Source organism: Odontesthes bonariensis, chromosome 2 (assembly GCF_027942865.1).
Source record: "Odontesthes bonariensis isolate fOdoBon6 chromosome 2, fOdoBon6.hap1, whole genome shotgun sequence".
Lineage (NCBI taxonomy): Eukaryota > Metazoa > Chordata > Actinopteri > Atheriniformes > Atherinopsidae > Odontesthes > Odontesthes bonariensis.
In genome coordinates this window covers 18,370,559-18,398,084 of record NC_134507.1, presented here as the reverse complement: position 1 = coordinate 18,398,084, position 27,526 = coordinate 18,370,559, and the positions used below count along the sequence as shown (strand labels likewise).

The following is a 27,526-nucleotide window of genomic DNA, read 5'->3' as shown; positions in this document are numbered from 1 at the left end:
TAGCTTTAGGCCTAGCTTCTCCTACCCTGCTTCTTTTAGATTTTTGGTGAATTAACTTATCTGTTTATGGAAATCTGAGGTAGATCAGATCAGTTATTGCATTCAAATTGTCCCCTTGCCTTTGGTGAGATTTTTTATCAGCAGACAATCAGAGCATTTTGATCAAAAGAGACGTTGGTTATAAAGTCAAATCTTGGTTTCCAGCCACAACTAAATGTCAGTCAAACCCGAATAAGAGTTGAGATGACAATGTTTGTATCAGTTGGCATAATAAACTAATAAAAAACAGCATATCTGACTGCAGTCTTGAAATGAAGATGTGGGCGAAATGTATTGGTTTTCTATGGAGCAATTGATTTATTGATTCCTGAACAGAACTGGTGTATGAACAAGAACGGGACCAGTATTCTGTAGATCCATATACAGTATATTGGCTTACTGACTGAAATGTGGATAAATTGTTTTTTTCTCTGGCACCAAACAGTTTCACTTGATGATTTTAACCAATGTTCTTGAGAAACCATTGTCTGCATTGGTTCACTCTCAGTGAACTTTTAGATTCTTGAGGTTGTTCTTAATGCCTGTCGAGCTCAGAGTCTAAGTTTGATGATAATATTCTGCCCAAAAATGTTCATGACACTTTTTCAGTGTTCCCAGATAGGAAAATGAGTTAATTCAATGTTGAGTTGGGATCAAAAGGGTTTTGATTGAAGTGTCTATGAAGTGGTTAATGTTGCTTGGTTTCAAAAAGCATAATGACTGACAACCATGTTACGTTTCTTATTATTCACAGTGTTGATATTGCAGGTCAGATCTCTTTCTGGAATTTGATTGGTCATTAAAAAAAGAAAGGAGAATAAATCAATGAGCTCATCTGTGTTTAAAGACTGGAACGTTCTTCAACTAAAAACATCGTGTATGCTGTGGTTTATTAAATGCTGAGGGTGAGGACATAGAGCGCTGTTTATGCTGTACATCGCAGATTTATATGTGAAAAAGATGCTGTCAGAGCAAAACAGCTACCTGTGGAAACAGACCCCCCATTAATCTCCATTGTATTAACAGACGTGAGAAGCTGATGTGCACGCTTGAATAGAGAAAAAAAACAGCTAGTGCTACTTAGACTAATTAAATTTAGTTAAAACCATAATTACTCACACACATTTAAGTCCGTCAGCGGTGGTATTGTTAGTCTAAGTTAAACGATAAGGGATGAATTAAATATTCAGAATCAAAGAAAAATAAAAACATCATGAGGGTTCAGTCATTTGCCTCAACTCTACCAATGCGTATGCAGAGGCATTGGAAATACCATTTAAATTATATGTGTATATAATGTTGTGAAGTCATGAAAAACTTAAGTAAGTCAGTGCAGTTTAAGTTGAATTTAAACTTAAGTATTTGGAGACTCTCTGCTTCAATGGATGGGGACATTTTGATATGGTCACAACATTAATAAGGTGGGGAAAAGTGATATGAATTGGATGGGGAATTTGACATTAAGCGGTGGCCACAACTTTGTTGTGAGATCAAACAGCCTGATGAAACTGAGGGGGCTCCCCATTTTGTTGTTGCAATGAATAATGATCATACTTTGATATGGCTTTAATTATACATTCCTGGTTGGGGCTGATTTTCAAACAATATGTGGGCATTAAGGGCTCATCAAACAGAAACTGAAGAAACCCAGCAGACCACAATGCAACAGGTGAATGCAAATTACATGCCTGAAGCACGGAATGTGTGCAAAAACAGAAAGGAAAAAAAAAGGAAATAAAGAAGTTATTCTTTAGGCTTCTATCATACTGTCACCTTTAGCTTTGTAGTCTGCCAGGTCCTTTCAGCCTCTACCCGATGAAGTCCATGATTTTTTATGAGTGTCAGTCTATTGTTTCTCTCTTTTTTTTAATCTGTACATTTTAGCAGCCTATTTTAATGCAAAACAGCAACTACAGGATATCATCATAATTTATGACAAAATTAAAACAAAATAGAATTTAATTAAATGTATCAAAACAAATCTCAATTTTCATTATGCTAAACAAAATGTTCTAGATTATCCCAGGCATCATAGTGCAGAAATTATGATAAAAACAAAAACACAGATAGATAATTGACAAATGACTGACTTTCTTGCACAAATACTCTTTCTGTCAGAGTTACCGGAGTCAATTATCTGAGGCAAGAATACTGTATTTTATGTACAAACTTGGGATCACTCAAAGAAAAATGTTAATTTGGTATGCATGTGAAAATAAAAATTGAAAATGTAATTACATTTGAAGGAAAAATGTTGAGCACATATGTAAAGGGATGGGAGTAGTAGGCAAGAAAGTCAGTATATCTGAAATATTAAACTATTCCTTTTAAAGGAAAAGAGACCTTGATTTGAAGAGCTTTTAAACCTACAAGTTTTTCATACTTGACCTGTCCTCTTTTTCTTCAATGATTCAGAGAGATGGAGCAGCTGCACTTCAGAAAGTAACTGTAAAAGAAAGGCTCTATCTTCCTCATAAAAAAAAAGAAAATTAATCAAAGAAATACACTGCGTGCACATTTATTTGGCAAGTGAGTATGTTGACCATATCATCATTTTAATGCATATTTTCTAACTCCAAGCTGTATAAACTTGAATGCTTAATGGTTTTTAACCATAGCAGGTGATGTGTATCTGTGTAATGAGGGAGGGTGGGGCCTAAGGAGGTCAACACCCTATTTCAAGGTATGCAAAATTATTAGGTAGCTTCTTTTTCCCAGGCAAAATGGGCCACAAAATAGATTTAACTGACTCTGAAAAGTAAAAAATGACAAAAAGTCTCTCAGAGGGATGCAGCACTCTTGAAATTGCTAGGATATTGGGGCGTGATCACATAACCATCAAACGTTTTGTTGCAAATAGTCAACAGGATCGCAAGAAACGTATCAAGAAAAAAAGATGCAAATTAACTCCCAAGGATTTGGGAAGAGTCAAGTGTGAAGCTACCAGGAACCCATTATCTTCCAGTGTTGTCATATTCTATAACTGCAACCTACCTGGAGTACCCAGAAGCACGGATGTACAATACTCAGAGACATGGCCATGGTAAGGAAGGCAGAAACCCAACCACCACTGAACAAGACACATAAGCTGAAGCGCCAAGACTGGGCCAAGAAAGGTTTTTTTTTTCAGAGGTTTTATGGACTGATGAAATGAGAGTGACTCTTGAAGGACCAGATGGATGGGGCCATGGCTGGATCAGTAATGGACACAGAGCTCCACTTCGAGTCAGACGCCAGCATGGTGGAGGTGGGGTACTGGTAAGGGCTGGTATTATTAAAGATCAGTCGGTTGGACCTTTTTGGGTTGAACATGGACTCAAAATCAACCCAAACCTACTGCCAGTTTTTAGAAGACACTTTCTTCAAGCAGTGGTACAGGAAGAAGTCTGCATATTTAAAAAAGACAATGATTTTTATGCAGGACATTGCTCCATCACATGCATTCAAGTACTCCACTGTGTGGCTAGCCAGTAAAGGCCTTAAAGATGAAAAAAATCTGACATGGCCCCCTTCCTTACCTGACCTGAACCCAATTGGGAACTTGTGGGCAGTTCTTAAATGGGGGATTTACAGTGAAGGAAAACAGTACCTCTCTGAACAGTGTCTGGGAAGCTGTGGTTGCACAAAAAGTTGATCATCAACAGATTAAGAAACTGACAGACTCCATGAATGTAAGGTTTATCACTGTTATTGAAAAGAAGTTTGGCTAATATTGGTCACTGATTTTTTTTTATTATTATTTACATTTTTTTTTCAATTGCTAGAAATGTTTGTTTTAAACATTTTGAGTTGTCTGTTTATAATTCTCACTTAAACAGATGAAAGTGAGATGGGAAAATGTGCATAATAATTATGCACATATAGATTTTGTCCTGAGAAAGCCAAAACCTCACTTTTACTTTTTTGTTTGAGGTTTATTAACATTTTGGATTGACATAGAGCATTGTAGTTGTTCAATAATACAAAAAATCCTCAAAAATATGACTTGCCTTATGATTGTGCACACAGTATATAGCTATATTTATCATTTGTTTCACAGAGGCACAGATCAAATGACAGTTTCACACCTCCAAATATTTCCCCAATGCCTTGCAGGAAGGTGCTGCATTGCCTGATTTTATGTGGAAATTCAGTTGCAGTGCATGAATGTAAATTTGAGATGGAAATGTATCCTGAGGTAGTTGTTGTTTGTTGGGCAACGTTCACACAATGTGATGGAAGTCACAACCCATAAATAATTAAATGTGTAAACATTGACAGTGTAGATTATTGTAACTCTGTAACCTCGTATTTTGTAACATGTAGTAAGTAAGAAACTGCCCTAAGTAGAGGGCATTTTCTGCAGAGAAATACACAGCTCCAAAACTTTGGTGGGGTAGAGAATGTGATTTGGCGTGATTACTTAACTAATTAATTTTTTTATATTAGACTTTTTTTTGTTCTTTTTGTTTTTTTAAACATTGTTCTAAGATTATCTTTAACAAGGCCTCATAGACAGCAACAATGTGATGTGGTGTGTACTGGTCAGATGTTCTTTTTTTCTTTTCGGCTTGAAAAGAGGACTTATTATGATCAATAGTGAAATTCAGTTAAGATAACCCTGCACTGCCATGACTCCTCAGCATACCAACACAAACTTTACCTTATTGGCCCTTTCCGGACACATGTAGTTTAATCCATAAAGCTTGTTGACATGCTCAGATAACCAGTGGCTGATGCTTTCAGAACGGACCTCCGCTGACTTTTGTCTGTCCTGGGAGGCTTTGATGGACAGCATTGGTTCAGAAAGTGAACATCACACACGTAAAGCAACTCAAGAAAAAAGCATGACTTAACATAACGCAACCAAAAAGTTTATTTTTTGAAAAGTTTGTGCCTTTGCTGCATGGACAAAAAGAGGGACTGCTTGTTAATGCTCAGTACTGCATAGAAACTACTGCTAGGCCGAGTTCACTTCTGTCAAGCCACCAAGCCTTCCTGCGGTGAGGTTCTCTGACGCCTTGAGATCCTGCTGAGTGTGTTTTTTACCAGCAAGCTTTGCTTCTCTCACAGGTTTTCTTTCTTCTTTAGTGACTGCAGAGCAGAATTTCCAATCCAAGTCAAGTAAAAATTTTGCTCTAGAACAGGATAATGTTTATTTGCAGGAAACAATGCACGATGATATCGCACCTCTTCTTTTTTTCTTGTCGGAGACACATCTTTGTGTTTGCCAGTCTTTGTGGTGGCTTAAATCAGCCTTATGCCAAGTGCTCTGCCCGTTTCCTCCGTGACTCACTGTTGTTTCATGAACAGGTTCAGGATAAAACAAAATGTTTCTGAATATTTGCAGTAGCAGCTGGTAAGCCAGGAATCAGCTTGCTGATTTGCAGACATACAGTTGAAATGATGTTTTTGTATGGAAATGTAATATTCAAATACATAAAATATCTCTGAAATGCTTTTTCAGTTTTCAGTATCTCAGTGCTACTTATATGAATCATAAACTCCCTCCCATTTGGCTGCTGTTGTCAGTATTCTTTTGTTGGCCATTGCTCAGTTTGGGCCTTGTTTTGTGCCTCGGAACACTTTCATTTTACAGTCGCCACCTGCAATTCTAGTTTAAATGAGTTATACCATCTGGCTGCTCCAAAAAAAGCCTTACATTCAGAACCATAACTTTGATTCACTTACTTAAGTTCTTCATATCAGATTTATTGTGATGCACTATTGGCAAACAGAACGTCTCAAACACAGTCGGTGAGACTAATGGGACAAGTGGGTGAGATAAATCCTTCCCCAGCATATTTATCTAATCTGCTGTTTTACTTGATTTATGTCAGGGGGAATGTACTGTATTTAAGGGTCTAGGGAACTTTTAGTTTGTCAACAAACTAGTGACAAATATTTTACCAGCTCCCTCAGCACTTCCAGATTTCATGCTGAGTGCTGAAGCTTTAAAAGGGATTTTTGAAAAAAAAAAAAAGAGAGAACTCCTTGCCCAGCGGGCACAAGTTGGGTTAAATAACCAACCCACTTAACGTCTAATCTTGCCTGCATTGATCAGACCCCCTCCTCATGCACGCTGAAGCTTCCAAGCCCAGTGGGCTGCCTTGGCCAAGCTGCTGAACTCGCATGGGCTTTCAATTATGGCGAAGAAGGAATTCATGCGAGTGTCTAGATGGCAGTCATTTTAGATGGTCTATCAATCAAGCTTCTACTTTGACACAGTGCCCTCCTCCCTGCATGAGGAGTCCAATAAAGTCGGACGCTCGCTGTTCTGCTTGAAAGCCAGAGTTGTTACATGAAGAATGTGCACCGTGCCCATTTAACTTACCTCTTGATGTTCACAGATCTGTGGAATGCCATCATTCGCGTCACAGCTGAAAAACCATGATTTTCTGTAAGGACTCAAAATGTTTTATTTACAAAACTTGAGCACATTTATTCACTTTGATTAACTCCCCCTTGAATGTATATGTGAGTTTTATGAGGACACAGATACTTTGTGTTTCGTAAAGCGATATTGTGAAGTTGCTTTATAATTCATGATTGCAGTGACCTGCTATCCATGGGAGAGCAAACAGCTCTGACTTCAAACAACCCAGCTACAGCACGACATCTGGTCTACAAGGAACTGTTGCCTTTGTTAATGAAGTGATATAAATTGATGTGACAGACAAAAGTTTCTGTACATTATGTGTCTCACTCAGGTGGTATTGAAGTACGACTGTGTGCCCCTCTGCAGGCTGATGTTGCTGCTGAATGACTTGCAGGGCAATAAACAATGAAATAAAAATACACTGTTCGTTTGATATTGAAGGTGTTAAAGGATGCTGTTTAATGTGGGGATTTTATCAACTAAAGTTTCATATTTAGTGTGATTCCAGCTCCTGTGGGCATATGAACTTGCCCACAGAAGCTTAAGGCATCTGCTGCCATATTAACACTCCTGTGCTGCTTACCTCTTTTATGTTGGTGTTCTGGCCTCTCTACTCCGAATTAGTTCGCCTTCGTTGTGACATTCAATGACACATATCTGAATATCATCAATATCTTCATGTCATATAAAGATATAAAATTCAAATCATCAGGATTAAAGTTGCTATTGTGATTCACATGAGAACGTGTCATGTGAATGTGTTTTTTTCTGGTTCAGGGTCAAAACCTATCCCAGCATGCACTGAGCATAAGCCTCAGAAAATTTTTGATCTGTAATATTTACCTTTATTATTAACATTCCAGTCAGTAGCTCCTGCAACAAATGCTTTTATGGAGTCATCCATCTGTTTAATTGCTGTTTCTAAATGCGATGACAGTTTTATTGATGAGGCAACTTAATTCCAACAGTTGATAAGGCTGGATCAACGGATTGGTGAGAGTGGGAATGAATTGTAATGTGCACTCTTGTGTTTATTTCTTCAATGACAAAATTTCTTTTCTTTTCTTTTCTCAATACCTCTACCCCACACATTATTTCACAGCAGTAATCTTCTCACCATAAGACCTGCACGTCACCATTATGCTCCCATTCATTCGGACATAATGACCAAATTTATCCCAGTCCATTTAACCCAAAGGTTTAAGATTTACTGAGGATTAGTGTTGAAAAATCGATTTGTTTGCTCTTGGATGTCAGTTAATCCAGTCTAAAGATGTGTTAGGGGCTACAGCAGTGTAACGTCCTCGGTTCTTTACGGCACCTTTGACACTCAAAAAGAGCAAAATATCTGGCATTACTATTTAAATACAGATTTTAAGATGCCAACATCAGATCAGTTGTCTAATCATAAGAAGAGGAGCCCTCACCCAGTTATATCGGAATAGCAATTTGATGGCCTGCATGACATGTTGGGTTTTACACACCTGTCTGACACAGCTACAAAGAGAATATTTTATAACTGCTTTGATGCATTGACTGCAACCACAAGGCATCCATCAGAACAAAGGAAATGTTTTTGGCACATTAAATCTCACTGTAATCCTGGATTCTTCCCAAGTAAATGCATAAAGTAAATTGCCACAGAGAAGAATAGGCTAATGTGTAATTTCTACTAATTTTCATACTGCTGCAAGTTGTTTTATTTGGAATGACTGTGTCTGGGTGGGTATAACTTTTGGAAGGTATAGAGGCGATTTTATTGGTAGACTATAAATCTCTGCAGCCCGACCTGGGCACTCTGTACCAAAACTGTGACAGATTATCGCCAAAAGAAGTGTTGTATGAATCATTTTATACAGCACAAGGCAGGAGCAGAGTCAGATGTTTCTTAGATCAGCTGTAAATTTTAGAAGTCAGTTTGTTGTAATATTGTACATGACTCATAGTGCACACTCAGTTTGTATAAACATGGCAAATATATAAACATGAGCATTCTTGGAAACCTTGTGTCATTGTCAAAAACGGGAGAAGACAGACAGAATGAATCATATCTAAATTAATTCTGACTTTTCTAGAAAAAAATAGATTCAATTTTGGAGTGTAACTAGAATATGTTTCAGGGGATCCAGCCTTCTGACTCGGGGAAACTATGATAACCATCTTCCACTTTCAGATGATTAATTGACCAAACTGAGGAAAACTTAGTTCATATAGTAGTACAGAGTAAAAAGTTGGAAAACTTTAAACAACTAAGACTTCTCAATGTATTAGTAAAAAACGAGAGGATGTTTTTAATTCATGAATCTGATTTATTATGTTTTGAAAATTTAACAATAGCACATTTTATTAAGATAATTCTGATTGGAACTTCATGTGTGTCTGTAGTAGTTGGTTTTAGAGGTCGGATACTTTCGTAAAAAATAAAACGCCAAGACTGACTTGTTTGATATGATCCTACCTTTGAAAATCTCCCATCATCTACAAGCTGGGGTTCAATTAGGAAGATGAAAAAAAAATCCTTGTTTACATGATGGAATTCCTTCTTATTATAGAGAATGTCACCCCAAACACACATATCACTTGATCATTAGGAAGCACTGTAGCTCTGAAAAACTGAACAAGATGCCGAGAAAGGGGTACCCCAGAGAGCTGCATGATGTGCAGACTTCATGATTGCACTGTGGAGGCAGGAAACTGCTTCAGCAGTTAATTTGTAAAAAGATAAAGCAGCTGCTTTTGTGTAAATGACTTAAAGTTGTAGTTTTATTCTTAAAACTACAGTCTTATGAGGGGTTACTTTACTCAAAGAAGTAGGAATGTTTCCTTCTTTTGTTTAATCACAGATGATAAAGGAATCTTTTAAATGATTGATTTTCATGTAAATTGTAAACCACAAGCAACTGCAACACTGACACTTATCAGAGGCATCATTTTCTGCTTGTCAGTTGGGTCTTAAAAAGCTTGACAATATACATACGTGAACAGTTTATTCGTAGAGAATGTGCGCAAAATTTGATCAGTCGTGGAGTGACAAGCCGTGACAGCTTTTCGTGAAACAAAGCAACGTATTTCAGATGCCCACCAAAGCCTTCGGTTACACCACGTAGAAGATCAATGCTGCTGTTCAATACTCACAAAACACTCCTTCAAAGCTGTAATCTTTTTGATCTGTTTTGTAGGTGATTCTCATGCTGACAAAATACTACGACCTCAATTCTGGCAGAGTAACAGAGAGTTCTTTATGGAGGTAAGATTTCTCTGCTATTATATATGTCTATATACATTCAAATGGTAGATGCTGCTGAACAAACTCAATGTACATTTGTATCTCTTATAAGTTATAATTCCAAGGTAAATTCTAACAGTTATCTTGTACATTTCTCTCTCATTCATTTTTTTTTCTTATAGGATATAACAGTATTTTTTTTCACTTATTTTCTTATTAGAGCCTCTATTTTGTCACTTTCTTGATAGTTTAAGTACACACAAACAAAAAGTATTTTGTTGACCCCAAATTTTACAATGCATTTGTGTCAATTATTCACATGAAAATGCAGTTTTGGGCACTTAAAGCAAACTTTTTGAGAAATACCTTTCAGGCTGAGGATTTTCACTGACTCTGAAACATTTATTTCCACATGACTGGAAAACAGGAGTATTTGGCTTTTAACATTAGAGTGTGTTCCGCTTTGCTTAAAGTCAGAATATGCAGCAAAATTCCCCCATTGGGGGATGAATAAAGTATTTTTCTATTCTATTCTATTCTATTCTAAAACAAATCATATAGACAGTGATATGTGAATGGATTTGTTTGTATATGTTCTACGAATCTGAATCTCGGGCAAAACAAGAATAGTTTTCACAGTTTAGTGAATGGGATTTTAGTAGTAGTCATTATTCATCAAATACGTTTTGTATTGATATGTAAGCAATCAAAGTAAACTGTGAATAATCATTGAACACATAATTGATAAATGCTTTTAAAAAGTTTAAAAATACAGTTTACAGTGTAAAATGTATACATGAACAATGGGTGTATGGTTATATTTGTAAAAAAAGAAAAAGAAAAAGTCCTGTCATTGTTGAGCTCTTAGACAGATCTCCTCTCCAATCCTCCACTGATCAAAACAGTCCTAGCAGGAGATACAAGATCATGTAGAACTGAAGATGTAATGGGTGCTTTTTTTAATGAGATGTCACCAAGCAACTAAGATCAATATCTTCACTGGTGACAATAAATGATGTTCAAAATGACATTTCTGGATAAATAAATAGATTGATATATAGATAGTTTAGTAAATGAATGAATACTTTTGGGTATTTTCAAAAAGAAATAAAAATCTTTCAGTGACAAGCTTTCAGACAATTCTGCTGTCCGATCCTCCATTTATCCAAACAGTCATTATAAACGTATCAGTATCTCAACCTTTGCCTTACACACAGGATCTGTTTGTTTATTTTGATTATTAAAAAAGTATTCATTCTTTTCACAAATTGCTGCAGGCCTTCTGCTGTTGCAATTTTCTGCTTGCCTGACATCCCTAATTATACCATCAGCATATTAATTAGCAGGAGTTCCCCTGTTGCCCTTTACCCTCCATTAAAACCTATTTACTTTACCCTGTAATTGAATTTTAGGTCAACTGATTATGGGACCACATACGAAAAGCTTAATGAGAAAGTCGGGACCAAAACCATACTGAGCTACTTATACGTGAGTCCAAACAACAAAAGGAAGGTAAGTTTCAGTTTGTATATAATTCAAGAGAAATCTCTCTTGAATTGAATAAATCTTTCAGCATATTATCATTTTGACTACAAAGCAGCCCTGCAGGAGCCTGCAATATGTGCCTATTGCAAGCTGTGCATTGAACAAGCACACTTAAGCTCTGTGGAATGGATGTTGTCAAAGTGGGCCACTGAATCCCCCATCTCTTTTCTTGTCTCAGATAATGTTACTGACAGACCCAGAGGTGGAGAGCAGCCTGCTCATTAGTCTTGACGAGGGGGCGTCCTATCAGAAACACAGCTTAGCCTTTGATATCCTCAGCCTGCTTTTTCACCCCGAGCAGGAGGACTGGATACTGGCTTACAGCCACAACCAAAAGGTAACGTGTAGGTTTCATATGGCATTGAAAAAACTGGAAAATTAACTGAAACGTGAAATAGAATTCTTATGAGAGCATAAGGGCTGATATGTATGCTGTTTACTTATGCTTTTGTTCGCTTTTTTTTGATGCTCTGCTTGATTGTGGTCACTGTGAGCGCAAACACAGACCCTCTTTGTAGAATTATACAAATATAATGTTGATTTTGGTGAGAGCAGCTAACTTTGAGGACATGTGCGCAGACATCTGCCACTCAAGCCAAGCTGTGGTTGCCAAAGCAGAAGCACTGGATCACCTGCGCCCCTGAGCAAGCCATAAGGTCTGAATGCAGACAGCTTTGAATGGATGTGTCCTAGAAAGCACAGGAGAAAGTTAACGAGGGAGACACACCACAGACAACCCACAAGTTCACACACACACGCATCACTGTGAGCAAAAACACACATCCTCTATTACCATGTGTGAAAACCTTGCTGTCTGCCTTACTCAACAGCACAGACATCAAACTCAGGCCTAGTCAGTCTCTTTCTATTGGATGACTTTATTTTATTTTTTTTAGAAAGAAACAGTCAAGGTCTGAGGAGTGAAATAAATGGTACAGCCTGGAACATGAAAGCCTAGATGAGCCCCATCGATGGGCCAAAATAAACATGCCTCAGTGAAGTTTGTCTTCAGGTCATTCTGTATGTCTTTGTAAAGCTGTATTTCAGCTGTTTTTCCTTTTATCGCTGCCAAAAGGAACTAGATAAATCTGAGCTTGGTTTCAGTTTACATTTATTGATTGTCTGTCATGTCCTTTAAAAGTTGAGGGTACTGAGATGAGTCAAAACGACGCTGCTGATCCTTGTAAAGCCCCTTATAGAGCTCAAGATGCTTGCTGATCGATAAATGACACAAGATGACAGGCCTTCAGAGTATGCGGACACCAGTAGAATGACTTTATGGAGAAAGATTACACTAACGGTAAATGAGGAGCTTTATAATGTCTGGTAAAAATCCTGCTCAGTTATTGGAAGAACAAAAGTCTTTTATACAACATTCACAAACGATTAGGTTAGTCATTGTATGTTTAACTTTTTATTCTAAAAACCTGGGTAAAAAAAAAATATTACAACACTTTTACAATAGCTGAGGTTTTCTTCTGGCTGATGCATTTTTACAGAAACCATGTACTCATGTCGATGTCACAAACTCCACAGAAATAACAGCTCGATATAACAGTCGGGCATACATCTGGAAGTAATTCACTTGTATTTTGTGGTTTGGAAAAATGAATATTTATACTGTACTTCATACTTGACTTGTTTGATTAATGCATTCTCATTTTTCAGCTCTATGTCTCCATTGAGTTTGGGAAAAGATGGCAGCTTGTGCATGACAACGTCGTCCCCAACAGATTCTACTGGTGAGATCAATAGTCGGTCATACGGTAGAGAAATTGTGTAATATTTTTTATGAAATACAGTACGTAGATTAGATCGTGTGCATGTTTGGCATTCTGCTCAGAATAGAAGAAGGCAAACGATCAGGCAGCATTTAAAAGTAAAGAACATAAATATTATTGAGTTTGATTTGAACCCTTTAACAGCTCTGATGTGTACTTTTAAGAAATGTCATGATATTTAAAAAAAAGTCCGGTTCAGTTTATTATTCCAGTAAGGTTAAAAGTAATTAGTTGCATTTTACATTTTAAACACCTTTGCTTTTTTTTTTCCCCTCTACCTATAATACAAGTTTTCTTTTCTTTTTCACACATGACACTAAGAGTCAGGGTTACTCAAACAGATGAATGCTTGATGAATGCAGTTTCCTTATGAAATAATGTTGACACAGTGTTGAGATACCACAGTGTGCAACAAATTGAGTCATATCCTAACATTATCCGTCAGCTTTTTATTCATGTTCTATGTAGCTTGATGTATAATACTCTGAATGAGGCTTTCTGGTGTCTCCTTTGGGGGTTTTAGAGTTATTAGCTCACTGGAGCTCATGTAGGGATTATGGCCAAAGATAAATGTTAGATTTATAATAGGTTTTTATAGTTATTGGCAACAAAATGCTCTTTTTTTTCACACTTTTCTTCTCCATATATATGAAAAATAAAACCATGGATTGATCAAGAGTACTGGATTGAACTCCTGTAGAGCAGTGCAGTGTTTTTAAAGTTTAGTCTTTGGAATACAATTATTAACGTACTAATAATCTTTAGTAAAGAAATGACTAAATACATTTGAGGTAAAAATATAAACAGACAGTGATGTTGTCTTTTTTTTAATCAATATATTATTATAATGGAAATCTAGACAAATAGATCAAATGGCATACAGGAACTAAGGTAAAATTCTATGTTACACCTTCTTCTTCTACAGTATTCGAGTTTGCATGTTCGTTGGAATGTCTGCATCTGAATCCCTGAAACCATCAACATTTTGTGATTCTGTGTGTGTGTTGCTAACAACAATTTTTTCTTCCAAGATCGTGGCCAATGCAATCTTTTTTTGGAAAAAAAAAGAAGCAAAAAACAATCTGACCAATAAATAGATAGATAGATAGATAGATAGATAGATATGTGTGTGTGTGTGGGTGGTTGTTTCCAAAAAAGAATCCATCAAAGCGGCATTTATTTATGCATGTAAGCGCCTTTTTTTGTCTTCAAAGAGATAAATCAAAGCATAACATAGCTCTGCATGTCAACAGTTCATCATAAAATAATGCTCACTTTGTTTAAAAAAATATATAACAAACAAGATTTACAAAAACATGTTAACAGCCCCCCTCTCATTGTGTAGACACACAGCAGCAGTATGTGTTCGTTATAGAGGAACACGCTGTAACATTGTGGGGCTTTATTTAAGAGCAAGGGCTGCAGTTCACTGATAGAATTGGATGAAGTATTTGACAGAAAGTCCATTAAAAGAGATGGAGCTGTGAGGCAATTACAGAGTGCTGAGGGTAGCAGGATGGGAGCTTTTTATATTATAGTTCAGACACAGTATGGAAAATGAGAAGAAACCCATCTTCTGTCACAACAGCTGCTATTAATACAACAAGTGGTCACTTCCATTGCTCAGCACTTAACAGCTGCCATGAAGAATCTCTGGTTCAAGTGAATGAAATGGCTAAGTGCAACTCAGACAGAACGAGCAGTACAGATCAGAAGACCTTCAGGACACTGTCTATACATTAAGTCATTGTATCATTAGCCCAGGAGGAACAGTAAAGCCCTCAGCTGCATCTCTTCTGTCAGAAGAGCACAGAAAATTCTTGGTTTTTTTGTGATAAATTGTAATCAAAATTTTCAAAGACAGTGCTTACAGATAATGGTTCCTACTGTAACTTGATCAAAACTTAGCTTCCATAGATAAGTCTGATGCATTGCAAGATGATTATATGAAAGATAAAGAACCATTTTCTGCTACACAAAAACAATCAGTCTATTGTACTGTATGTCCTTGTCACTACCCGATTTGAGTGGTTCATGTCCACATAAATGGTCTATGGAAAATTGGCTTTAGCTGTGAATTAAGATCCTTTTATGGCTGTAATTGTGTTGTTAAGTGTTTTGGGGGTGGGCCTCAGCTATATATATATCTGCTTAAGATGTTTCACTGCACGATTATAGTAAGAGAAAGTGAGAAGGATTGCTGTTGGAGGGCTACAGTTGGAAGGCGACTGTTCAGATCAACAACAGACTAAACTGAAAGTGCAACACAAAGCCTGTCTACTTAATTTATTGATTTTGTGTATTTAATTAACACATTGTGTACTCTAGCAATTCATATTTTGTGATGTATATGAACTGCTGCCACAGTGCAGCTTTAATTAAATTATGAATAAAGACAGAGATTATTATTAATGTTCCCTTGTGTGGCATCACCAGACTGTGAGTAGGAATGCTGTGCTATTATTTGATCAGTGCAGATGACAGACCATCCTGCCATAAGCTGTTTAGGCTTGCAAGACTCACATCAGGCTGTAAAACACAGTTGGTCTTAAAGGTAGGGTAGGAGATCCTGGATTTTGAGTCCAGCGAAGCTGCAGTTTGAAAATACACAGGTAAAAAGTCCCAACCCTTTTCTTCACTTTCCCCCCGAAGGCACGCCTCTAGAGTACATGAACGCGCACGAGCACGAAGGTGCATGAGCGCTGTTCTGACAGCAAGCATCGATCGTTGCCGTATTTAGTATTTAGTATTTAGTATGTGCTAACTATACGTTTAATAATGCTAGGTGCTAGCCAAGCTGGCTCTAGTTTAGCTTCCTGCCAAGCTTCGTTCACGGAGCAGGGTACGCGCACAGGGAGAAGGAGGGGGAGGGAGGGGGAGGGGGAGGGAGGAGCAGATTGCAGTTTGATAGACGGCATCAGTATCCAATCATTGTGAACGGTCCGTTCACAATGATTGGATACTGTTTTTCCTAGATTGTACGTTCTAGAGGCCACTAAAACTTTTCATATTTGTGTCAAAACTTTTAATTAATTGGTTGCAATGAGGGTGTGAAGAGTATTTCAAGCAATATGTAAAAAAATGTTCCAGAAAAAGATCCCCTACCCCGCCTTTAATAGTTCTTAAATTCTTAATAGACTACTTTAAAAAGTGTTTGGTGCTATAGTTGAAATAAAGTTTTCTTTCACATTCATTTAATTTAGTTTTCTCGTTTGATGGCAGTGTACTTTTGTGGATTCATTCAAATTGAAAATTAAACTTTTTCCTTGGATAAGTTTAATTGATTTTCTTGTCACCAGTTCATTTAAGCTGGTTCTGTTTTTTTAATGTATTAGCTTCTTTGAAGTCAGCCTGGACTCACTGAAGATGTAAAATGACCACAACCTCATCATTTTAAGCGCATTATGTATCAAAATGATGTGATATCAGGGTAGCATGTGCATGCCTCTCCTTCTCTACCTCTACCAGGGTGATGATCCCTGGTGTGCCACTTTTTCAATGAAAATGTCAGAGATCTAAAATTTTTAATCATATGGCCTAGTTGTTGTGTTTCGAAAGTTTATTTGGAATTTTGAATCACAATGTTTTTTTTTCAAACTGAGCGAGTTGTTACACTTACACCTAATAATATTGTTACTGGGGTATAGTTATATGAACAAGCTAACCTACGAAGAGCTAAAAAACAATTTGAGAACAAGATGAAAGAACAAAACTGCCCAGAAGAAACTATTTTTTGAGTGGGCTGTATTGGATAGTCATAACATTGTTTCCCTCTTAAGAGGTCAAAAGCCATAATAGTTTCAAACCTCTGAATATGGTGTAATAATGATTATGATAATAGCAATCAAGACGGAACGTGACACAATGGATGATAGGAAAGACCCCGGAGTCTAGATGCTTCAGGTGGGCTTCTGTTGAGGCTCCATTATGTTAAAGTGGAGAGGGTAGCGTTGTTGAGGATGCGGTGTTCGCAATGTGTGGCCTAGAAGGAGAACAACAGAAGAAATGAGATTTTAAAAGAATGGAAAATAGATTGATTGACTGAATGAGAAAAGGAACAGGAAGACCATTAGACCAAAGCAGTGGTATCAAAGTCAAAGGTCTCACATCACGGGAAAGACCGGAGTGGCAGAGAAGCGGTGAAAAAGCACAATTGGCAAGAAAGAGTGAATGAAACGGATCAGATCTTCCTCTGGATTTTCGCCAAAGCTTCAATAATAATGATATACAACAGACTCTGGCGTTTAAGCATAAATCTAATGTTTCTTAGATGTCTGTGATGATGTTTCAGGTCCAGACTGGGTTTGGACAAAGAACAAGGAATGATTCACCTGGAGATCTGCGTCTCGGATGGACGTGAGTCATGACATCATGTTACTGCACATAGCCGAGATCACACATCAAAAAATTAATGCTTGTTATAATCTGTTAACTTTAATATGATGGTGAGAAATTATTATCCATATAGAACTCTCCTCCCCACCTGAATAGTCTGTTTGAGATTTATAATATGATTAAGTTAATTCATTTTTTGTGGCCTGAGATGTGATTTGGCTCTTTTCTTGGCCAACGTGAGGAAAAAGGGGGACTTCCATATGGCCTTCCGTGCCCCATCCCTGAGGAGACTGCTTCATTTGGCTGATGCTAACACACTGGGACAGCTCCTTTTACTTTATCTATTAGTGAGAGTAAAGATTGGCCTCCAAAATCTTGCCTGTCTCACTTAATACCATGAGCATAAGCAGTGTGAAACCTTGATTGTAGACTACAGAGGGCTGTTTGTTTCTGTCTTTGTTGTATTTTTTAGATCTCATTTCTTGCTTACCCACAGGGTCTCAGTACATAACTTGCAAGCTTCAGAATTGCTCTGATGGAAACAAAAGCAAACCGTTCCCTGGATTTATCAACCCTAATTCCCTTGTGGTTCAGGATGAATACGTTTTCATCCAGGTAGGTTTTTATTGCAAGGTATGGCTTCATTAAAAGACAATTAAAAGCTGTAAAATCAATGCGTTCAGCTACATCTTAATGTACAGTCATGTTTTTCATTAACTAAAAAGGGCCATTATGCCAAGGAAGGAGGGGTCGAAATGAAATTACTGTTTTTATTACTACAACTATACTCTACCACAATATACAGCATCATAATTTGAGGCAAACCCAGAGTACTGATGGTGGTTTGAATTATTTCAACGAAATCTTCTAGAAGTCGCTGTATTCAAGAATGTTCATAGATTTTTGACAGAAATGTCATGTGCTTGAAATTGTCCTACATTTCTGTTGAAGGTGCCAGTAGGTGGCCAGTCCGTCCATTATGTCTCCTATAAAAGAAATGCTTTTTACCCGATGAAGCTTCCCAAATACACCATCCCTAAGGTAAGATAACTGTTAAACAAGCTTGAGGTTTTTTTTGTGGGATTTATCACAAGCACAGTGGGGTGGCTTAGTTAGTTTGAGAGTCAGTGTCATAACAGCAGGAGCGCTTTAGTGCCCGCAGCGTTATTTCGATAATTCTGTCAAAGTGTCCATCCACCCATCCATCCAGCCGTGAAAAGGACACATATCGCCTACCATGCTTCACTGTGAATAAAAGATTCAGTAAAATTAAATGGAGCCTGTCTTCATTTTTAGTGCTTGGCATGAAGCGCCTGAGGTCTAATTGCCATGAATTCCAATTAAATAATGTTAGAAGTGACCAATCCCTAACTCATCTGTGTGGCTACTGTGCGCTCACCACTATGAAAATTCACAATTTATTTGTTTCATTCTTTAAATTTTACTGTCAGAAACATAGTGGCTGGTGAAATGACTAATCCACACAGGAGCATTCACTCATGAACTTCAAATATTTAGGATTTGCAGATAATCAGCACAGACGATAGCCAGGTGGTGGCAGCAATTCAGGACTGGCACCAGAATGATTCCTACAACCTGTACATGTCTGAGTCCAGAGGGCTGTTCCTCACGCTGATTCTGGAGGATGTTGTGAGCAGTGGAGGTCCAGAGGACAATATCATGATAGACCTTTATGAGGTAGGCAGCAACTGTGCTGAGGGGGTGGGGCTGTCACATGATTACATGTTTTATATGAGAGTGTTCATGAATATTTACTGTCAGTTCTCATCAGAATTGCTTATTGGAAGAAATGGAGCAGCTAATTTGAGCAATGATCAGTCCAGTTGCACGTGCACATGCTTTCTATGATGCAGTTGTAATTTAGTATATTTTCACAGGAGCCTTGAAATTAGTTAATTCTGGCAGAAAACCTTGAGCTTCAATTTTGTCAACTAAGTAATCATTTGCATTTTTCATTAAACAAACATCCTGAATATTTACCATCTCTGGTTTTCTAAATTAATTGCTTAGATTTAGCTGTTCTGCTTTTTTAAAATCCAAACAGTTGGATTTTCACTGCTGTTATTGTTACTTTTGTCATCGTTACTACTGTCCTCCCCAAATCTTTTTATACACATACACACATTTATCTGTAGAAAAAAATGGGTAATTTGCTGCAATATTCCAAACACAAAATTCAGTCACATTTGTAAAGCTAGACTGATCATTGCTTTGGTGTGCTGGCTAAAAATAGTCCCAGAATAGTATCCTCTCTAACTGGGCAACAGAGTTGTGTTCTTAAGATTCTAATTACAATTGTCACAATATTAGATGATTAATAGGATAAATATTTCATATTTATCAAATATGAAAATTATACTTACAGTACATGCTCTTCATTCAAATGTCTCATGCATCATGTCAACAATTTAGGAACATTTCTAATCACCTTATCAGCACATTTACTATAAGTCAGGACGCTGAAAGTAACATGGCGTGCAAACTAAGAGTAGCACCATACAAATTTAAATTCCTATTTTGGAAGCAACCTTGAGCAACTGAAAGCTGTTTTCTCCTGTGTTTTCCTTAAGAGTACCATGTGCTCAGATGTTTTGGAAGTCTTCTCCATAATGGAATAGATGTTGACACATTACACAGTGTCTTTCTCTCTTAAGGGTTGCTTTTATTTTCTTTTTCATGTGGCATCTTTTTTGCACTTGAACACATTTGGTCGGTTCAGTCTTCAGATAACGTACCTTACACATATAGTCACAATGCAGGCTAAACAGCAGATTTAACTTGTGTCCTGAACATATATCTGTGTTGACAGATCTACTATGAGGTTGCACACGTAAACATCACTCTAGATTATCCTCATCCTCAGCCAGCAGTGGAAGTGTCATCTGGTTACAAACACAGACCTAAGATAGCCACCAGCAGTGGCTGAGATGACCCCTGCACACATTTGTGGTTTTAAAATGGCATTTTTTCCTTTGTCAAATGGAGGAGATTTGTCAAAATGGAGTAGAAGTGGGAACTCAAGCGATAGCTTTATGCAAGACTGCATGTCTGCACACAAGTACAACGAAGAAGAAATATCTCAGGGCTGTACCATATGTTGTTTTGAGTCTGTAGAGTCCTACAGATGGTCCAAAATAGTGCTCCATGTCAGAAAAGCAATCACACTCAGACATCTCTTACTCTCCAAACTAGGGCCCCAGCTTGACTTGACTTTGAATAATTTACTTTTTTTCTCCCTTTTTTGTTTATTTGCCATACCGCTCCCTGTCTCTCATGCTCGCAGGTTGCCGGGATTAAAGGGGTGTTCCTGTCAAATAAAGTTGTTGAGAACCAAGTGAAAACTTATATCACGTACAACAAAGGGAGAGACTGGCGTCTTCTTCAGGCTCCGGCAACCGATCTCCAGGGAAACCAGGTCTATTGTGAACAAGTAAGTGGGCCACTCACAAGCGATAGATGGGTGTTTTTTTTTTGGATTTCCATTATCAGCTCTCAAAAATACTGCACTGACACCATACTGTAACATGGTCAAAGGCGGTGAATTCATCTGTTTCATAGCAACACAGTTCTGAATATGTCACTAACTCAAGAGACCTTCCTCACAATTTACTGTAGCTTCTGTACAATTTGGCAAAACTGCTCAGTTATATTGAATACTTTAAGGGTTTACTTAAATAACATATGCCCAACATAACTGTCAAAAATTAACTGTGAAACCAAAAATTTGAAGATATTGAATTATCTTTTTTGTATATATAAATGCCCGACAATATCAAATGAGAGCAGTTATGTTACCATTTAGTGAGAAGAAAGATGATGATTATATATATATATATATATATATATATATAATGTGAAACTTTTGTATATTGCAGCAAGAAAAACTTTTAAGAAAATAATTATTATAATTATAATAAAGAGTAAACCAGAAGTTGCAGATTTAGTCAGCAATTAAATTAAATTAACATGAAGCTGTTCTTATATAAGAAATTCTTAACCATCATTGTTATGGAAACGAGCAGTTTATTTCTACCTCAGAACAGGAAAAGTGCTAGGAAAATATCTGATAATCTAAACGGCCTTTTAATCTACCATACACACACACATGCACACACATGCACACACGCACACACACACACACACACACACACACGCACATACACACCCACAAGATGTCATCTCTACCATTGCATCTACAAAGTATTTTAAGTCTGGGGCTTTAGCAATGCTCCACTGCCTCAAATTAATTCTGGAAGCTGTAGTAAAACCAACCATTTACTGAAAGCCCATATTATGACATATTTCAGTATGTGAAGTATGTGTCAGGAAAGAAACCCAAGCAAAAGTTTTGAAACTAATCACATTTCTTTTTTCCAATTTACCACTGTTGATATACTTTCTTTAGCTATTATTTGAATCTATTTGGCCATTTATTTATCATTTATTATGTACACTCATCGGCTGCTTTATTTCAAAGACCTGTGAAATCCATTGCGATGCTATCCAATAGTTCTAGCAAATCAACTTTTTCACTGATGTTGTCAAACAAGTGATAATTCTTTTAATAAATGATAATTCAGTGTGTTTTTTACATGAAGCTGAGACAGCATTTCATTCCAAATTGTGATGCATGTGATGCTGGCTTTTGTGTGAAAACTTCAGACTTCAAAGCCCAAGTTCTTTTAAAACAAATCATTTATTTTTTTAGTGCCACTGAACACCTTTTACCTATACCACAAATGATCTGCCAGTTTCCATGTTCCTCGTACACATTTCTTTATCATAACTGTTTTAGTAATTCATGTCATAAAAGCTATCACTCTCATACATCTCTACCTCTACCAACTAGGCCTCGGGCTTACTTAAGTTTGAATAATTTACAGATTCCTCCATCATAGCAGTTTTACTACTTCATATCAGAAAGGCTATCGCCCTCAGACATTCCTTCCTTGTGCAGATTTTTCCATCATGTTTTGAAATTAATTTCTGTTCTGAACATGAATTAGTTCGATAACCAGCTTTTATTTTTACATATTGGCTAAAATGTAACTAATCTCCTTGTTTTCTTGCAGCCACACTGTTCATTGCATCTCCACCTTCATGTTTCGGAGAACCCATATGCCTCAGGAAACATTGTCAGCAAAGATTCAGCTCCAGGAGTCATAGTAGCATCAGGTGAGATTTGATTTGCACTCACATCGACACATCTGCACTGTCGCTTATACTTTTGCCTTAATTCTGGTCTTTGATATATTTCCTTAGTGTTCTCATTTAGATCTGTTCTTTAGCTCGGTTACCAGCACTGTCCAGTATTTTTTGCAGCTTATAAAAATTTAAAAAGTGACATTATCACTCTATCACTCCTGTACGTCTGTTCCATGTCACCTCAGTGACACTTTCTGTCTATAAATGTAAAACTGATTTGGTAACTATTAAAGTGACACACTTGAAATAATCACGAATACGGTTGAATTAGTTCTATTCTACATTGCTTTGTATTCAGGTGTGGTTGGACCTGAGTTGACCAACACTAATGTCAGTATCTTCATCACATCTGATGCTGGAAACAGCTGGAGAGAGGTAATATAAAAAATGCTACGCTTTGGTTGTGTATTCATTTTGTGATACGTTTTATTACGTGCAATTCAAACATCTGAAAACCTGTACATTTGGAATAAATTTATTTTTCTGAGTACATTTGCGTTTTCTTTCAAATCCTTTTATTCATTCAACAAAATAGATAGCTTCTGTGATAAATGATATTATTACCTTGAAAATTGTATACAGACAAAATCTTGAATGTATAATTTTAGTCAGGCTTTATTTGAATAAAAAACAAGAGAACACAACTAGTATTCATCGCATATACTGCAGGCTTTCATTTATCCCCTTTCAGTTGTGGCTGCTGCAGTCACATTTGCAAAGAAATAAAACTGTGAGGTTTGACAGTCAGCCTTGTGCATTCTGATCTTTAAAACAAACAAAGCAAAGAGAGCATACAGATTTTTGCTAGTGGCTCAAGGCTTTCGAAATCAGCAAAGAGAGCAATACTTACTTGACACTTGTGTTTATTCAGACAGCTGAGACTCTTGTGAATACAACAGTACTTGATTTATTGTATAGGTGAAAGCGTGCACGGTCCCTATATTGTCACCATTGTATGCTTTATGTAGACTTCTGTTCTCTATGCTGTGCTAAAGCAAAGCTGGTTGTGTGTGCAGGTTTTTCAGGAGGAGTACAGCGTGTTTTTCCTGAATCAAGGAGGATCTCTGGTGGCCATCCGACACACACCTTTGCCAATTAGGCACATTTGGTAAGGCTCTCTAAGGATGTCCTGCATCTTTTTAGAGACTGTACTCAATCTTAATAACAAGCAGTCAGACTGATCTCCAGCGGAGACTTTTCTTACCGACTTTAACTCCATTTGTGGTGGGTCTATCTCCCCTAGGCTGAGTTTTGATGAGGGCAGAAACTGGGACAAATATAGCTTCACCTCCTCTCCGCTCTATGTTGATGGGGTACTCGGGGAGCCAGGAGAGGACATCCTCATAATGACGTAAGATATGAAAGAATCATGAAAAGATGATGTGTTTCCAGAGTGTTAGTTGCTGCACTGTCTAAATATATATTACCCGAGTGAAGAATCTGCACCATATACCACCTTGCTTCCCTGACTTGTTTGTGCAGGATATTTGGCCATTTCAGTCATCGATCTGAGTGGCAACTTGTAAAGATTGACTTCCGTTCCATTTTCCAACAATGGTGCACTTCTGAAGACTATCTGACATGGCAGTTGCACAATGAGGTATGGAAATATTTGCATTAGATCTGTTGGTAGGAGCTGGCTGATTCCTGAATATTTCACATGACATTCTACTCTGCTTCTGCTTTGCTAAATCCCCTCATCTTATGAAAACAACAGACACTAATCTAGCAACTTAGAAACTAAAAACAAAAGGTTTTTTGACGATTTGTGTGATTTTCAAAGACGAGTCTGCTTGGTTTTTCCAGTGATTGGTTGTAAATATATATAAAGAATACCTTTGCTTCATTGTGGGCCTGCTCAAGCACACTAAATATCTTGTAATTTAAGCACAGATCGTAGCTACAGTGCGATTTTTGCAACTAGCCATGTTCCTGATGTTTTTTTGGGAGACTCCCTTATTTGATACAATTAGGAATGGAATATTTGGAAAGGAATATTTGAATGAATCCTATAAAGTTATTACTGCTCCACCTGAGAGTCCTTGCCACCAGAGTTAACTATCTCAGGATCTTGTTTATGAGTGATGATGGGAGGGAGCAAGAGATGGACAGTCTAATTAGGGGATTCGTCAGCAGTAATGAAGGTGCTGCACTGTTCTGTTGGTTGGGAAGAAGCTGAACTGAAAGGCAAAGCTTTAAAATTACTGGTCCATCTTTGTTCCTACTAGATTGTTTCACTAGATTTGGGTAGTGACCAAGAGAAAGAGATTGCAGACATAAGCTGCTGAAATGAGCTTCCTTCGGAGGGTGGCTGCACTCAGCCTTAAAGGTAAGTCAAGGAGCTTGACCATCCGGAGGGAGCTTGGAGTAGAGCTGCTGCTCCTCCGCATCTGTAGTTAGCTGAGGTGGTCCGAGCATCTGATTAGGATGCTTCGTGGTCACCTCTCTTTGGAGGTTTTATGGCTGCGAGGAGACCTTGGGGAAACCCAGAACTAGCTGGAGAGATTATATATCCCTTCTGACCTGAGAACCTGGGGATTCCCTAGCAGAAGAATTAGAGCATTGCTGTTGATAGGAATGTCTGACCTCAAATAAGTGAAAAAAAATGGATGGAAGTAAATGTAGTAGCTGCAGCATGGTTCGGGCACTATGAGAGCAGGGAACATGCCATAAAAGGGTGCAAACATTCCTCATTCCTGTTTATGTATCATAGATATCAGAAGAAGATGTTGGCTTAGAATATTAGTTGTCATAATATCTAATATGTAATTCTTTGCTAAAGAAAATGTAGATCCCCTGGGACCTACAACTTCATTAATAGTCTTAATTGTTTGTTAGATTTAATTTATTTACGTTTTTATTGACCAAATTAGCAACAAATCCAGAAGAGGCAGATAAAATGATAATTGGGTCTATATGCGCACAAAGGAAGGAGAAGGAGTCACACAACTCCTCCCTTATCAGAACCTGCAACCCTCTCATTTTTTAATCTCCAGTTCTTTTATGCAGTGGCTTCTTTTACTTAGAAGTCTTTAATGATGCATATATACATTTACTTTTTAATTAAACAAAGCAGTTCACCTCAAATATTTTGAGCAATTTAACAAGTGATAAGCACAGTGACTTAATGAATAGATCATTTTATTTTAGTCATGTTACAATTCAGACATCGTTTCACTTACTGCATGTGGTTATCAACAGGTCTTTTTTATTTTTGACTCTATGCTAAATTGCACTACAATTTGGAGATTGTGGTGATTCTTATTATATAGCTGTGTATGTGTTCACAAATCAGTTTATTGCAAGTCAACAATTTTGAAAAGTGTGAGCTTCCATCTATGATTGTCCTTGCTTCCTAATAAAGATCTTCTAGGATGCTTTCCAACTGATGCAGGAGCATCTTAGCTGTATCCGGCGGTTAGTGCCACTCAAAATTGAATGTCTTTTGCTGTATACAAGAATGGAAATTGGTGCAAATAAAACCATTCTCCAGTGCTAACAGAGCTCTTTGGAGTTACTTGCTCTGAGACTTGCTACTAGACTATAAAAGACTCAAGATTCAGTCACTGATTAATCTCACAAGAATCTCTTTGATTTGGTTTTACAATGAAATCAAGATGGTAAAAAGCTAAGAAAAAGAAAATCTGACAAAGTTATTTTGCATTATTCATCACAGGGGGAAGTGTGCATCATGGGAATGAAGAGAATCTTCCAAAAATTGCGGGCAAATGTTCGATGTGTCAAGGCCAGAGATCAGTATATTTCCCAGATGTCAGACTCCTGCCTGTGCACAGAGGCAGATTTTGTGTGGTGAGTTCCCTTCTCTGCAGCTATACTCTTTCTACTTCATTAAATCAAATGCACAACCCTTTAACAGTCTCCAGTGGCAGAGTCTGTGAGCCAAACCGGAGGCACAACAAGAAGAATGTTTGAAGACTTCTAATTTGTAATTCACAACTTTCTGTTATATCTTTATGAGCTTAGCTTAGTAAGTAAAAAAAAGTCAATACCAGTAGTTATTTTAACTTACAAAGAAGAAATCTTTCCCAGGTTATTCATATTCCAATACATTGTGTTTGGGTTCATATAAAGCTTAAACTGTGTGAAACAAAAATGTTCAGTAATCAGTTATCCGAGAATCGGTTGTTAGAGGTCATTTTTTTCTAAACAGCTTTGCACATTGCGAAGAGGTCTGTTCTATTGTACAGGTGTTACACAATGTTACTAACTAACCTTTAGTTTGTAATGATTGATTTCACGTTACTAACTAAAGGTTACAGAAAAGATTTGTGCCAAGCTTTCTCAGGCAATTCTGTGACAATGCATTTACACAATGATTAACTGTGATGATTTACCACAGATTCGACTAAGTACCACTTTCATATTTGTACACAACTTTACTTAGTCTCACACTTTCTTTTATCTTGTCTTCGGTGCTGATTGAAAAACCTTTGAAAATATTACATGCTTAACCCCAATTTACTTCTAAGAGTTCTCTTATCACCTGAGGTTGTGCCTCCCTGATTGTGATGAAAGAAATAAAAGACAAATCTCAGTTGCTGGGGTATAATAATACTTGTAAACAAAAGTAATGTTTTTTTTTTTGCTTCAGACTTTTGATACATAAAACATCAAAGCCCAACTACTCAGACCCGTTGTGTGAGAACTTCACTGACCTACAATGTATCTGTTTCTGCATTCAGTGATTCTCTCTGAAGTTCATATTTCTGTTTAAAGTTGAAAAAGAAATGATAACTTGATAATGCCTCAGTGTGTCCACTCCCCCCCACCATAATAGTGACTATGGGTTTGAGAGGCAGAGCGATGGGAGCTGCACTCCAGCTTTCTGGTTTGTTCCTTCAGCAACATCTCGAGACTGTGTTACAGGGGACAGCTTCCTCAACACAACAGGGTACGCCTGATTATACTGCTGATACTGTACTGATTTGTATCGACTCAAAGCAAGAAGTTAATGCCACTGTTCTTTGTTACATAGGAGATTGCATACTGTGTGTT

At 37.4% G+C, this 27,526-nt stretch overlaps 1 protein-coding gene across 1 annotated transcript in view; it reads left to right on the top strand.

Moving 5' to 3' along the window:
* Nucleotides 1-27,526, top strand: part of LOC142395141 (VPS10 domain-containing receptor SorCS1-like) — a 49,336-nt gene that overhangs the window by 6,191 nt on the left and 15,619 nt on the right. The window contains exons 2-17 of the mRNA XM_075478422.1: nt 9,577-9,644; nt 11,036-11,135; nt 11,347-11,505; nt 12,837-12,910; nt 17,241-17,305; nt 17,781-17,899; nt 18,236-18,325; nt 18,803-18,982; nt 20,589-20,735; nt 22,378-22,480; nt 22,809-22,885; nt 23,527-23,618; nt 23,754-23,861; nt 23,993-24,110; nt 26,187-26,320; nt 27,309-27,422. Coding sequence (XP_075334537.1) covers nt 9,577-9,644; nt 11,036-11,135; nt 11,347-11,505; nt 12,837-12,910; nt 17,241-17,305; nt 17,781-17,899; nt 18,236-18,325; nt 18,803-18,982; nt 20,589-20,735; nt 22,378-22,480; nt 22,809-22,885; nt 23,527-23,618; nt 23,754-23,861; nt 23,993-24,110; nt 26,187-26,320; nt 27,309-27,422 — 1,748 coding nt within the window. The remainder of the gene's footprint in view (nt 1-9,576; nt 9,645-11,035; nt 11,136-11,346; nt 11,506-12,836; nt 12,911-17,240; nt 17,306-17,780; nt 17,900-18,235; nt 18,326-18,802; nt 18,983-20,588; nt 20,736-22,377; nt 22,481-22,808; nt 22,886-23,526; nt 23,619-23,753; nt 23,862-23,992; nt 24,111-26,186; nt 26,321-27,308; nt 27,423-27,526) is intronic.